We start from the raw sequence: 14,338 nt of genomic DNA, 5'->3' as shown, positions 1-14,338 counted from the left end.
TGGTGGCTGCAAACAACGCTTTGAGACTGAGAGAAGATGACACCATCTTCGGAAATATTCAGTCAATATCAATTTCCACCATAGACAGAGTCCTCAGACGGAATGAAATGTCCATGAAGCAATTGTACAAAGTACCATTTGAATGGAACAGTGATTGAGTGAAGGAGCTCCGTCACCAGTATGTACAGGTAAAACATGTTTGCATATGTACCTCTGTTTACTGTAAAAGTTTAGGCCATGTACTGCACTTACATTTATGCATGTTACTGTAATCCTATTTACAATTCAAACTGTACAATCTGTTGTGCCAAATGCACCATTACAGACTTTTTTATTCTCATCCTTTGTATAGCGTATCCTGGAATTAGAGGCCAGGGAACCCCTGCACACGTTTGTATATCTTGACGAAGCGGGATTCAATCTCGCAAAAGGCAGACGGCGTGGACGAAATCACATTGGAGAAAGAGCCACCATTGATGTCCCAGGCCAACGAGGAGGAAATATTACAATGTGTGCAGCAATCTCAGAAAATGGCGTTCCCACCCATATTCCTCGTATTGGTGCATACAATACACAACACCTGTTGGCTTTTCTGGACGCTCTTTATAGGGACCTAATCCCACAAAATGAAAGGGATGATCCTGGTGACAATCGGACAATGTATGTAGTGGTTTGGGATAATGTTAGCTTCCATCACTCTGCTGTAGTCAGGCAGTGGTTTGCAGCACATGACAGGATGCTTATGGAGTTTCTTCCTCCTTACACTCCATTCCTAAATCCAATTGAGGAGTTTTTCTCTTCCTGGAGGTGGAAGGTATATGACAGGCATCCACATACCCAAATGACCCTGCTAGCAGCTATGGATGCAGCTTGTGATGACATCACAGCAGAGTCCTGCAGAGGGTGGATTCGACACTCCAGAAGATACTTTCCCCGATGCATCGATAGAGCTGACATTCGCTGTGATGTTGATGCAAATATGTGGGCAGACAGACGGGAGCGTCTAGATATCAATGATTGATATGCAGCAGTGTCTGTTTTTCAGGGTTTTTTTTTTTTTTGTTTCATAACTACTGCAGTAAGGTTTACTCTCTAAGTGAGTTTATGTTTGCTGTAAAATGTTTGATTTACTGTATTTTCCCCAGTTGCACAATGCTGTGAACAGTTTCAATTGAATATTATCAAGAGTGCATATGAAGTGTCTTGATTTTCCTTTACAATTTATGGTTTTCAACATGCCATGCATGCTGTCCAGACTTGACATGTCATTGGGAAGCACCTACAAAGAAATCCGTCACAATGAGAACATGTTCAAACCATTTGATTTTGTGACCAAAGGTGCTGGTGTTATGACTTGTAATTGTGACAGCCCTGACACTTTGATTGATATAAGTACTTGCTTTTGATGAATATATTATCTGTTTTGATTAAGGGACTTGCTTTTGAAGCATTGACTACTTATTTTGAGCAACTGACTTGCTTTTGAACAACTGACTTTTCTTTTTGATGAAGTGATTCACTTTTGCAAGTTATCCACCATGTTTTGCAGTTTTAATTTACTAATTGTTTTGAGAAGAGCCTTAGTAGTGGTGCAGAGATCAATTCTGTTGTGAGAAATGCACCAAAGCAACTGAGAAAAACTGTAAAACGAGCTAGGTAAAGGTAAGTAGGTTAGGTAAAGGCTGGGTAAAGGTTTCCAGTTTGTTTTGAAGCAACATATTCCACTGATGGATTTTACTGATATCTGTGTAATTATTTAATTGAAGTTCAGAGTCCCTTTCGTGTCTGTCATAATGTTTTACAGTCTCCAGTATCAGTTGGCAGTATTTTTTTTTTTTTTTTTTTTTTTTTTTTTTTTTTAATCACTAGCGGTAACAGTAGATTATGTGTGTTTTTCTCTTGCTGTTTCCCTCTGACAACGTTTTTTTTCTGCTAACCTGGGCTAAATTACAAGTTAATAATTAACCGTTAAAGAAGTGTTCATTGTTCACTGACACCGCTACTGCAAAAAAGGGGCAATAAAACTAGAGGACAGGGGCACAAGATGAAGGCACATAGTGAATCAAAAAATCAAATTAAATGAACAGCAGGGCGAGCAGAGGTCCCATGATTTTCACTCCATAATTTCTACCACATTGATTTCATGAGTCACAAATGCCTCACTAATGTATATAATAATGTTTTTAATGAATTTATGACACGTTGATTAACTATGACACATTTACATTAAGAATAGATGCTACAATATGTTGCATTTATATAACATCTAAAGGTTCAAACTTTTTAGCTTTTGATTTATACTTGAAATTTCTTTTTCCATAAGGTGTACGCTGTGCTGGTTCTGTGTGACGGCTCCTTTGTAATAGGCTGATAAGGCTGAATATTACGTGCTTGACTGATAAAAAAAATCATTCGATTTTATTATAGGTGCTTTCCACCACGTTCTTGTCTTTTTGCTACGCTTACAGATCAATGTCCAGTCCTTCGTCACCATCTGAGTCGTCGCCCGGTTCCTCTAGTTTCACGCCTAGGCCACTGTCTAAATCGGTATCCGCAAACAAGACTTTGGAGTTTTTTTGTGGTTTTCCATCCCGTTCATGTTTTTTGCTGCTTGAGGGTGGTTCCTCATCTTCCTCCTCGCTGTCCTCCCTGTTGTCTGGGAGAATGACCACCTCGTCCTTGGCACTCGGGTCAATGTCTGCCTTAAACCAGACAGACTTGTACCCCTCCTCCACACGCCTCTCCTTTGTCAGGATGGGTTTTACTTCCTTCTCGCTGTCAGCCTTATCTGAGCCTACATCACTGGTGTCATCAGGCAAAAGGTCATGCAGTGGTGCAGAAGACCTTTCGATGGCCTCTTTGGTTGAGATATCCCATACTGGTTTTGGTGTCTGTTCACTTTTTGTCTCTGGACCACTTGAGCCCGTGCTTCCTCCATCATCATCATCATCACGCTGAAAGGCTTCATTGGTGTACTGGATGCCCTCTTTTTGGCCTGGGCCTTGACCCAGCTGTGGATAGAACAACAGAAAGGGGAGAACATTTATAAACAAGAGGACTTGAAAGTGTTATTCACAACAAGCTGCTACATCAGTCTATACAATGAATATATATTTTCATGGAAAAGCATCAGAAACCCTTCCCTTCAGACTTGTCTTTGAATCAAGGATTCACAATGGTAAAACTGTGTCCTTACTATGACTTCCAGTAGACATTTTCTACACTTAGCTTGCTGTTTTGAATCTCCTTTAATGCCGTTTCATAAAGTAAACCCTAATGATGAGAAAAAAATTACCTCAAATGCTTTAGTCAGGAAATATATTTATTCAGCTAACAGTCTTCATTTTATTCTTACTGAGACTGACTGACTGACACAAAACACTGTCTATTCATATTATAAATGCTTTTGTCCAATTGTAGCTGTTGGACTGTATTGTAACACAGATTCAACATTTGCCCTAAATCTTACTGTGAACTATGCAGTCAACAAGAATTCATATAAAAGAGAAAGGGGAAGGGAAAGGGAAGTTACCAGCCAGAATCAAAGCAAATAACCCAAAAGGGCCACCGTGATTCAGGGGGTTGGGAAGGTCATCTTGTAACTGGAAGGTTGCCGGTTCGATCCCCAGATTTGTCTGGCCTGGTTGTTGTGTCCTTGGGCAAGGCACTTCACCCTACTGCCTACTGGTGTTGGCCAGAGGGGCCGATGGCGCGATATGGCAGCCTCACTTCTGTCAGTCTGCCCCAGGGGAGCTGTGGCTACAACTGTAGCTGCCTCCACCAGTGTGTGAATGTGAGAGTGAATGAATAGTGGAATTGTAAAGCGCTTTGAGTGTCTAAGTGCTATTTAAATGCAAGTTATTATTATTATTAAAAACTACAGGTAAAACATTGCACACTGCTAAATCAATGTGGACTTCTTTATAGAGTGCAGAAAAAATGAGCTAAAACAGAAGTGAGCCAAGAGAAATAATCAGAAGGAGGAGGACATATTTACAAAAGATTAGCAAAAAGGTCTTGATTTTTTTTTTTTTTTTTACTGTGGGTTATTGTTGAACTAGCTTCAGAAAACGTTCCCTGAAGGACTATTGACACAGAATCTGATGGGAAGTTTCTTTCATCCACTGAAACAGACACTCTGACTTTGCATGTAGCATAACTGGGCCCTTCCTGTAGCTTCCATTAGATATTTGTTTCCCCAGTTTATTATAGTCTTCCCATTGCTTAAAATTATCTCAAAATATTTTTCATATTTATGTTAATTCATCTGGCTGTTGACTGATATTCTGTGGGGTGAATATTGAATACAGAATAGAATAATTAATTGATCCTCTGCTGTCTTTGAAAGATTGTTTACTTACAAGAAATGAACAGTCTTTAATTGTTATGATAGTTTAACATTAATGGAGACAGAATATCAATCAAAAATCCAGAAAAACCCCACACCCGGTGTGGGGATTTGGTGTTCTAGTTACCAAGCAGCCAAGATACCTACAGGAGTTTCTGTAAAGAGCAGTGGGTCAAAATCCCTCCAGATGTGTGCCCAAACCTGGTGACCAGCTACAAGAAACATCTTACAAATTTCTTAGTGTGAAATTATGCTGTAATTTAGCCTGAATCTCAAAGGTCACAAGGTGTATAAACGTTAAACAAGTGAAAATAGTACAAATAAAATATTTCATAAGGAATCTTTTATCTTGTCCATAAATCTGTTTAACTGAAACCAAGGTGGTCAAAAATGAAAATGTGTGAATAGTAAAGACCAGCGTGTTGGAAAGGGATGAGTCTGGATGAATGTGAAAGTTCACCCACACCTAAACCTTAAACTTACGGAGCTTCGAAATATGTTGGCTTCATAGATCTTCTTCCAGTCTGCCTTCCCCTTCTGCATGCGATGGGCAAGCACACCAATGACCACCAGACAAACTAACAGGAGAGCACCCAAGGTTGCACCCAGTGCTGCCATCTCCACTGTTCCATATTCACCAGATGGGTTGATGACTGCAGAAACAACAAAAAACCCTCATTAAAGAGTCTAAACCCTTTCTGTAAACTGAAGTGTTTTTCATCAAATGCTTTTTATTGGAGTGATAATTCTAACTGTAAATGTCATATTAATCTTTGTTACTTGGAATGGAAATTTTAGGTGAAACGTAGATGTTTAGCACACTAAAGCTGTGGTTAAGTAACTTTAACACAAAAACTGATAGATTAAGACTGGTTTGATAAGGGTTGACTGCACATAGCTTAAGAAAAATGAAATGACAGATACAATATGTGGATTATAGATCTGCCACTTACTAAAAATGCCATGCTAAAATTCCATACTGAACAAGTGGCGAGCTCAAAAATCAAGACAAAGCCAAGAACTGCAGTTCCTCAAGTGGCCACTTGAGACTTGCTAGTCGAACCCCATGAACTCCCCTGTTAAAACGCCTAATGCAGTTTTCTCCTTTATAACAACTCAGGAGAAAGTGATTATTTTTTAATATCTCATCCACCTGGATAGTGGATCTGGGTGCTTGGCCGCTCGATAAGTGTCCACTGCACCAGACTAGCTTCTCCTAGATAATCTTGTCTACTGTAAGTCATTAAACCAGACCACACCATTGTGTTTGTGCTGTTGATGCCTTTTGAAGGAATTTAAATGGATTATCTAACTAAGAATAACTAATAATATGGCTTTCTCATGTATCCAAATTCTAACACCAAATAAGAACAAAGGGAAACAGCATGACAGTAGCTGACATGCTAATACTAGTTTCAAAATGCATGGACAGATCAACATCCATCTATTATGCTGAGTATGAACTTGACATATTTTTAAGCTTTCAGAACATATTGAAGATTTATTTGAACTAGCCTTTACTGCACTTTTTTTCTTTCTTTCTTATTTATTTATTTAGGAATAACTGCTGTGATGAATGAGCAGTATATGGGCCAATGCTTAATACCAACGACTTTTAAGACATTTTTATAGCTTTGGAACAATGTGAAAAAAGCCTTTATAGGAAGTTAGAAGTATATTCCTGTCTAAAATAAGGCTGGATGACAAAAACAAATTATTATTATTTTAGGAACTTTTCATCACAAGTTTATGATTTTTTAATCTAATAGAATATTCTATCTTTTGGTGTGTGATTTAAAAAAACCCTCAAAGGTTATCCAATTATTTTTTTTGTTTCCTGTGAATTTCATTTATTTTCCATGTACTACCCCTTTCCCCTAGGTCATTTCTAAAAAAAAACAAAAACAAAACAAAAATAACAACAAAAATATGTGTGTGTGTTAAAATATGTGTTGGTAAATCCTTTGTTTGCCTGGCAATGGTTCTTCTTACTGCTTGTTTGTGTGTGTGTGTGTGTGTGTGTGTGTGTGTGTGTGTGTGTGTGTGTTTTTCCCCAAAGGACCACATTTGATCTGATGAAGAGTAATGGATAAGCACCTGGTGGTGCCTTGCTGGGAGTGGAGAAACTTTCTTCAGGGGTCAAAGTGGGATTAATTGCTGAAGAACTGTCTTCAGTGGATGTAGCAGAGTTAGTGGTGCTCTCACTGGGACTGGTCGTTGAGACGCTGGTGCTGGTTGTGGATTCACCTGTGGTTGTTGTGGTCATAAAGTCTGTAGTAGTCTGAGGTAAACTGGTGGTGGTGAGACCTGGGAGGAGAGCACACTTTGAAGCTTAGTGGTTTTACCTGTGTCTTCATTTTCTGCTTTAGATGTCTATAAAACGGCCATTTTAGCATTCTTGAAAGGTCTTTGCAAGCCACATGGACATGAATCTTGATGCATGTAGCTAATCCTTGTTCAGTCTGGGCCAGGATATAGCTGTTATTCTTCTGCTTTCTGTCTTAATGCCACACTCCGCTGGATTGGCCATGACAACTCAAGGACACATCACATAGCCAGGTTCTGTGGCCTCAAATCAACAAGACTTTCTTCTTTGTTGGAGTTCCAAACATTTTACTGTGCACATATTACTTCCATATATTCCATTTGGGTTGGTTTGTTGAGTGCAATTGCCATTAAGATCAGTGCCATTTCAAGAAAGATTCCTATTTGGTGGGCAAGTAGACATATATCATAATTGCAGTCGCACTGCAAGATGGTCATCCTAAACTTCTGACACCATCAAAAGTTCATCCAGGACTGTCTTTGGTTGTAAACCAACTATGAGCATAAGTATGGTGTGATAGCCCATGGTGTGGGTCACTGTTTTAGAGTCCCAATCCTTTCACATTGTCCCTCTCTCATCTGGGACATTCAAAATTACACTCTAAATATTGGTATTATAAGTTATTCAGATTGGGTGCAAAGTAAATTTTCATCATAATTTTTGCAAGACCTTGAATCATGTTTAAGGCAAAGTTTTTAAGTTATTGACACAAAAAGAGAAAATCAGATTGACAGGGGGTAAAAAAATAAAAGAAACTTGTATTTTAAGTTTAAAGGGGTACAAATCAACAAAGAACACAAAGGAGAACACAGCAGCAGTGAACGGAACAATTAACATTTCAGTAAAGACCAGGAAAAAACACAAAGTAGGGACAGAAGGGTAACAATGTACAGGAGAAATCAATCCAACAAATAAAAGTGGGAAAAAAAACAAAACCACAAAGACAAAGAAACCCTCCTTAAAACCAACCTTTAAAAAAAAAGAAAAAAAAAAAGACAAGAAATAAAGTGAAAGAGGCATAAATTCATAGAGACATAAAAATGCTGATAGGGAAACCCAGGAATTATAGAAAGGGACATAAAGAAGATTAACTATTACATTTACATCTTGGTTCTTCTAGATTAATTTCACAAATTCATAAAGCAATTTTTTGGATCATTGAAAATCAGTTATATAAACATTAGATGATCTTTCAGTTGACAACACTTAAAACAAGAAGATCTTGATTTATAAATCATGTTCGAATGTACTTGATGAACATGCAGTATGCTGCAGAATATTGAGGGGGGCTGTTACTCAGGAGTTAGAGTACTTTGTTTGCCAACTGCAAGGTCAGACTCTTCCAGTGCACATGCTGAAGTATCCCCTAGTACATCTTCTGGAGAGGGAGTGTGTGTGGATGTGAATAAATAGTACTGTATACATATGTGTGTGTGATTGGGTGAATGGGACTTGTGGTAGAGCTTTGAGCTTTGACTGAGTAGAAAGGTGCTATACAAGTATCAGCCCATTTGTTGCATTGACAGAACAAGTAGAGTCAGAAGCATATTGTGGAAGGTTTCATTTACCTAATTTCACCTCCACTGACAGCTGAGCTGTGGCTGTTTCATCATTGGTTGAATCTACTGCCAATACCTGAAAGTTCAAAGACAAAGTTAAATGCTTGATAAGAAACTTGCTCACTTCATCAGTCATTGTAACTTTAACTAGACTTGTACACTCACTTCCAGGGACAGGGTTTCCTCTGGGAGTTCCTTAGTCATGAATAAAAAGCCGTTAATGATGGAGAATTCGCTCCTCCCCATAATGGAATAAGTGATGTGGGGATTCAGACCCTGTTTCAACATATGTAGAAAAAAAAAAGTTGGTGCTGGGCATGATGTAGATCGAAAACTCCCAAAAGACTTTGTTAGTAATCAAACAAACTCACAGTGGAGTAGTTTGCCACTAAACTGCATAATGTCATGAAATAATGTATAAGTCTCTCCATCAGTGAAAATAACTACATCATGCCTGGAAACAGTTGACAGAATGGCTGGACATGCACCACTGCTGGCTGTTACCAAAATGAGCTTTCACTTAACAAACTTGTACATAACAAAAGTCAAACATTCTTGCTGGAACATTCTTTTGTTTTTAAACAAATAATCAATACAAGCATTTGTAAACTACATTTAAATGGCATTTCAGGAAATTTACAAAAGATGCTAAGGAAACATTAGGAAATGGATCATCGAGACATAGAACTGTTAGCTCTAATTTCCCACTTCCATTTCCATAAAAAACTACAGAGAATAAAGAAACATAAGTCAAACCTAGAAGAAGAATAAAAGTTTGGGAACACAGCCTATGAGCAGGTATCATCCATCCATCCATCATCCATCCATCATCCATCCATCCATCCATCCATCTTTTCACCTCAACAAAGCATAAACACTTGTTTCACCTAGTCACATTGGTGTTTAGGGGTTTGAGTAACTGCATTTTACCGCTGTGGCAGCATAATCTTCATCTGTGGCAATAATCTGCAGTGGCGTGTCCTTGTTTGTCAGATCCATCGCCATGGCACCTACTGACGAGATGACTCCTTCATAATGATCTTTCTGAAATTTTGGGGGGTGTAAGCTTTTGACTTGGACACTGATTGTGATGGTAGTGGTGGCAAACTGATGAGTGTTCACTTTCTGACTGGCCTGTGAAAGAAAAACACAGCTGAAAACATCAGGATTGTATAATACTGAAATAAATTCCCTGAGATTAACCTGACAAAGAAATTCATACATTTAAATTATTGATGTAATAATTTAATACGATTTTCTGCCAATTTTCTGTCATGTTTAGGGACCAACAGACTGCCTGTCTGCTCTTTGTAGGCAAGACGATTTTCGCTTCAATTTGGGAATGAGAATCGGCCTCAGGTGGAGGACATATAGCAGAATGTGGCAACATTGGAAGTAATGCAGATGTTGGAGTGATTGATTTACCAGACTGTAAGAACAATGTGCATGCACAATGACAGTAAAGGGCTATTCTATTCTATTCTATTCTATTCTATTCTATTCTAAAATTAATTTTAGTTCAATATCAAAGGATATATTAAATACATGTTGAACTAGGAATTAAGTAACTATTTGTAACTTTGTTTTAGAAAATATATTATAAATGTAAATAAAGTAAACCTAACTAAAAGTTTTTCTCCTGTTCATTAAATTTAAAAGTCTGAATTGGCCAGAATCTGAGTGATCTTGTGAACATCAACAATAGGCCTGTGTGGGAGAGTTCAAGCTGGGTTTTCTTTTTTGTTTTTGTTCTTTTTTACTGTTTTGGTTACATCCTACATCTATTTACTTACATCTATTTTAAAAAATCCAGTTTGATTACAGTTTTTAGCACAGATGACACCATCATCATTCGATAACAGCAAGAGAATATGTTGTGTTTACCAGCACTGTCAAAGTGATCGTCCCCAACACATCAGCTGGCTTCAGCATGGTAATGTTCCCCGTGTTTGAGTTGATCTCGAACAGACCAGCATCATTTCCTGCAATCACAGACAAACTAGGCTTCTTCTTTGTGCTAATAATCAACAACTTTACAATTGTTTGTTATAATTCAAGTTATATACCACTTAGGAACGAATATGTTATCTCCTCATTTATTCCAGAGTCTCCATCAATGGCGTACAGAGGTCCTGGTTTCAGTGGTAACACTCCAGGCTGCGAAAGCAAAATCACAGTTATGGCCTCAAAGTGTTTATCAGGCATTTAAAACCTTCTCATTCATTAACAGTATTAAAAGCTAAAATGATAAAATACCACTATATATAATACTTTATATATGTATATAATACATATAATTACTATAGTGGGAGTAACTCACCTCCTGTTCATTAAGGACAACAAATCCAGTATAGCCGGTACTCTGGCAAATCACATTCTCGCCCATGTTATGTGTGGTGCATGGCTGGAACCATGGCGGTCTGTTGTCCTCATCTAAGATAGTGACTGCAATAGTTGTGGTGGCACTATATCTTTCTGGTTCTTGTGTGTCCTAAAAAATGTCGGAAGAAGAAACATCCAAATGCCAGAAAGAAAAACTATAGGTATCCTCCAGAGTTAGGAGGAAACTATTGTTGTGTATAATCAGAAATGTTGACTACTCACCAGAACTTCCAATACCAGCTGCACATTTTCGACTTTTTCATAATCAAGGCGTGCATTAACAAGAATAACTGCGCTAGTCGGTGACTGCAGTCTAAAGTAATCCTGCAGATATGAAAAAGGAAATAAAAATGTTTAGATCACTGTGTATCTTTGACCTTACTCTGGTCAAAGATGCTGGAACTAATATCTACTGTCTCATGTGAGACAAAAGAAAAAAGTCTTACAGATTCAGGTGTGAGTGTATAGTAGAGCGTGGGGTTGTCCAAGTCATTGGCAGCGAATTGACCCACAGTGGTCCCTATAGCTGCTATCTATATATAAAAAAAAAAAAGTACCACTAAATAAGGTACATTTAAAAAGAAGATATGAGGGCTATCTACTCGTGCCACAACACAAAAATTAATAAATAGATTAAAGAATTACAAAGACAAATAATAACTTCTCTAGTATTTCAACCCTTACCTCACTGACTTGAACCTCGTACGGATTTTTATCAAAGCCAGGAGGGTTATCATTCAAATTGCCAATGACTACAATGATGACTTCGTTTGTCTGGAAACAGATTAAATTGACATTAGTGTATCAGATAACACATGACCATTAAGTACAAGCAAAGTCTGAGTCTGTGAAAAACACACAGCTGAGTGAAAAACTGAAGACTTTTATTGTTAAACCTGTTCAGCGTGTTTAAAGGTAGTTTTACCGTCAGTCCTGCAGTTGTTTTACACGTGATGGGGACCGGAAAACTTTTTTCAATCTGCAAACAAAACAAATTTTATGCTCAAGAGATTTTACTGTAGAAATGACACAAAGATGAGTTTTAATCTTATTGGTATTATTAGTCATGACTGACAGTACCTCATAGTCAAACACCTTTGCAGCTGTCAGGTTGTTTCCATTAAGTGAAAATGGGTTTGGGTCTGCAGCTGGAGGAGTAAATTCAAGGGTCACATCTTCCTGGACAGCTATTGTCACAACAACGTCACCTATTCTGTTGTTTTCTGGAATCTGCACATTTGAAGGAGGAGAACACACTGTTGGGGCAGAAGGAAAAAGACAGATATTCTAATTAAAGACACAGACATTTGTCTGTTAGAATATGTCTGTTGTTCCCCTCGTTCCACAATAATTGAACCCACTCAGCTCCAAGAAACATTCATTTCTGGGAGCACAGTGGAAACCGCTCTGAGCGAAAGTGGTTTTATCACCTTGCCATCACCTTTATCTCAAAAGACAGTTTACAAAGAAGTAGAATTTGGAAAACCTGTGCAGTTTATTGAAATGTTGAGGAGTACAAGGAATAAACAGTCACAATAAAACTAGCACAGTTTAAAAAAAAGTTAGTTTAATAAATGCATAAAGATTACAAGCTATTAAAAAAAAAAAAAATAAAAATAAAAACTATAACTACACATGGACTAGTAGAAGTTACTATTAAACATATTACAGGATTAGTGGAATAATGCATTAAACATCTGCAATTGTAATATTCCTTTGCACATTTATTAATGATGTTTGTTTGATGAACTTGACAATGACTTAAGTGAACCATGAACAGAACGAACTAAAAAAAATGCACCAAACAGTGTGACAGCGTGTCTGTTTGCTTATAGACTTTTGACCCCCTCCCCTTTCTTTTCTTTCATTCGTTTCTTAGCTCACAGGCTTTCACTAGCTGCCCAATTCACTCTGATGATGATAACAACAACAACAACAACAACAACAATAATAATAAACACAAAAAAGACTAACAAGAGGAGCTTACAGAGAGTCTACAGTGCTCCTCTAGGCAAAGCAAATATGTTTGACACGACACCGCCTTCAGACCATGATTCTGCTAAAACTGCCTTACATAGCAGGTTATTGGACTCAAGCCTTTGTGTAGTGTGACTAGCACATAAGCATGATTACTCTATACAGATTACATAATTGTTGTTTTTGACAATCTGATTATTCTGTGAATGAAAATCACTGGATTGATCTAAGCAGGAAAAAACCCAAGTTCCAATATTGTCTGAAACCCAACGGGGCAACCACCGACTGTTACTGCTATTTTTAGAATTTACTAATATAATTTATTTGACTCAGTAGGATATTCTCCATCACCACAGCTTTGGCAAAAGCTGATTAGTGTGAGAACTACGTACTGGTGTTGAACCCTTACCTTTGCAGAGATAAACATGTTTAGGATCAACATTTAAGGTAAAATATGTGACACTTGCTTATATATGAAACATCTTAAAACACTGTTAATTGTATTTCTTTTGAGACAGTTGCTTTGTGTGTTTTTTTTAACCCACCTTTTACAATACTTTTTTAAATGGCAGAAGTTAAGTCATTTGTATGTGCCATAGATACCACTGAACACACTGTTACGCAGCCCATTATTTTTTTGTAGGAACAGAGATCAACAGTCAGGTAAACAACAGGTGAAACAACAGAGATGGATACTCACTGGGGGTCTGAGCCAATGTCTGAAACGGAATCAGAAGGATGAAACAGAAGAGTGTTGTCGCAGTGAAGTGTGGATAAATATTCTCCATGTCCGACTGTGTCTTCGTCAGTTCCGACTGAACTGCCTCTCGTCTGTGCCAATCTGCTTGCGTTTATGGCTGCACTGGACTTTTACCCATCATAAAACCCATTACATGTATTCCTGTTTGCTGTGAAGTCATATAAGGTCTTTTTCTGTGACTAATTGCCTTTTACTTGACAAGATTGACATGACGATGCATGTTAATATTGTTTGCACATCTGCAGAAGTGATGATAGTATTTGATATCATTAAATTAAGTATTCCCTCATCTGTTTTTTCCTTAACTTTAGGACACTCGATGTGTCCTATCGCAAGGTCATGTGTCTTGATTTGCATTTATGGTTGACAACAGTGGGATAAACATAACACATACAACACTCCTAGTACAGAGGCCAGTACAGTTGTTAAACACTTTATACTGAATTTGACTATATTATATGAATAAAAGCCTTTTTTGTCCCTATTAATCCATACAAACCCCATAATTAGACATGTTTGTACTATATAGGAGCCACCCTTTGCGAACAAATGACTCTATCCACTTTTATGTGTTAGATGCCTAAAAGACTGTAAGTACAAGAAAGAATGAAGCAGAATAAAAATAAAAACAGTTCTTTGAATGTTCACTTGATTCTGACTTCAAAAATACGTCAGCCCTCATAGACTCGCATGATAAAATGTCCAACTTTACAGCAGCAATAACCACATTTATACCCTGGTCTTTATGGCTGACTATCCCCTTTATGGCAACTGGACAGTGTTGATTTTTTTAATAACCCAACAGTTTCAATTGCATTTAAGCTTGAAGTTAGGGTGTCCTGAAGGGTGGCGTTTGACAGGAGGATGTCATTTAGGCTACTATTTCATATAAGGGCTTTGCCTTGGTTCATTTCAGTCACACAGCTGTACCTCTTGCCTGTGTTTGCTATATGCAATTTGGAATATTTAATATAGTAATCTAAAAT

At 37.7% G+C, this 14,338-nt stretch overlaps 1 protein-coding gene across 2 annotated transcripts; it reads right to left on the bottom strand.

Moving 5' to 3' along the window:
• Nucleotides 1–1,886: 1,886 nt before the first annotated feature.
• cdhr5b (cadherin-related family member 5b) lies at nt 1,887–14,281 on the bottom strand. 2 transcript variants are annotated; one of them, XM_085167284.1, is made up of 15 exons: nt 13,293–14,281; nt 11,696–11,871; nt 11,541–11,594; nt 11,300–11,389; nt 11,062–11,148; nt 10,838–10,939; nt 10,554–10,724; nt 10,300–10,390; nt 10,118–10,215; nt 9,164–9,367; nt 8,399–8,509; nt 8,243–8,309; nt 6,446–6,655; nt 4,832–5,001; nt 1,887–3,011 (listed from the first exon to the last, which is right to left on the bottom strand). In XM_085167284.1, the coding sequence occupies exons 1-15, from the start codon at nt 13,378–13,380 to the stop codon at nt 2,463–2,465; spliced, it is 2,268 nt and encodes a 755-aa protein (XP_085023410.1). In that variant the 5' UTR covers nt 13,381–14,281; the 3' UTR covers nt 1,887–2,462. The 2 variants fall into 2 exon arrangements, with proteins under 2 accessions (XP_085023410.1, XP_085023411.1); XM_085167285.1 differs by lacking the exon at nt 6,446–6,655 and having other exon boundaries at nt 13,293–14,280.
• Nucleotides 14,282–14,338: the final 57 nt, after the last annotated feature.

The sequence above is a fragment of the Neolamprologus multifasciatus genome, chromosome 7 (genome assembly GCF_963576455.1).
Source record: "Neolamprologus multifasciatus chromosome 7, fNeoMul1.2, whole genome shotgun sequence".
In the NCBI taxonomy this organism is placed as follows: Eukaryota; Metazoa; Chordata; class Actinopteri; order Cichliformes; family Cichlidae; genus Neolamprologus; species Neolamprologus multifasciatus.
Note: the sequence above shows the minus strand (reverse complement) of the source record. Positions and strands in the feature narration are given on the sequence as shown.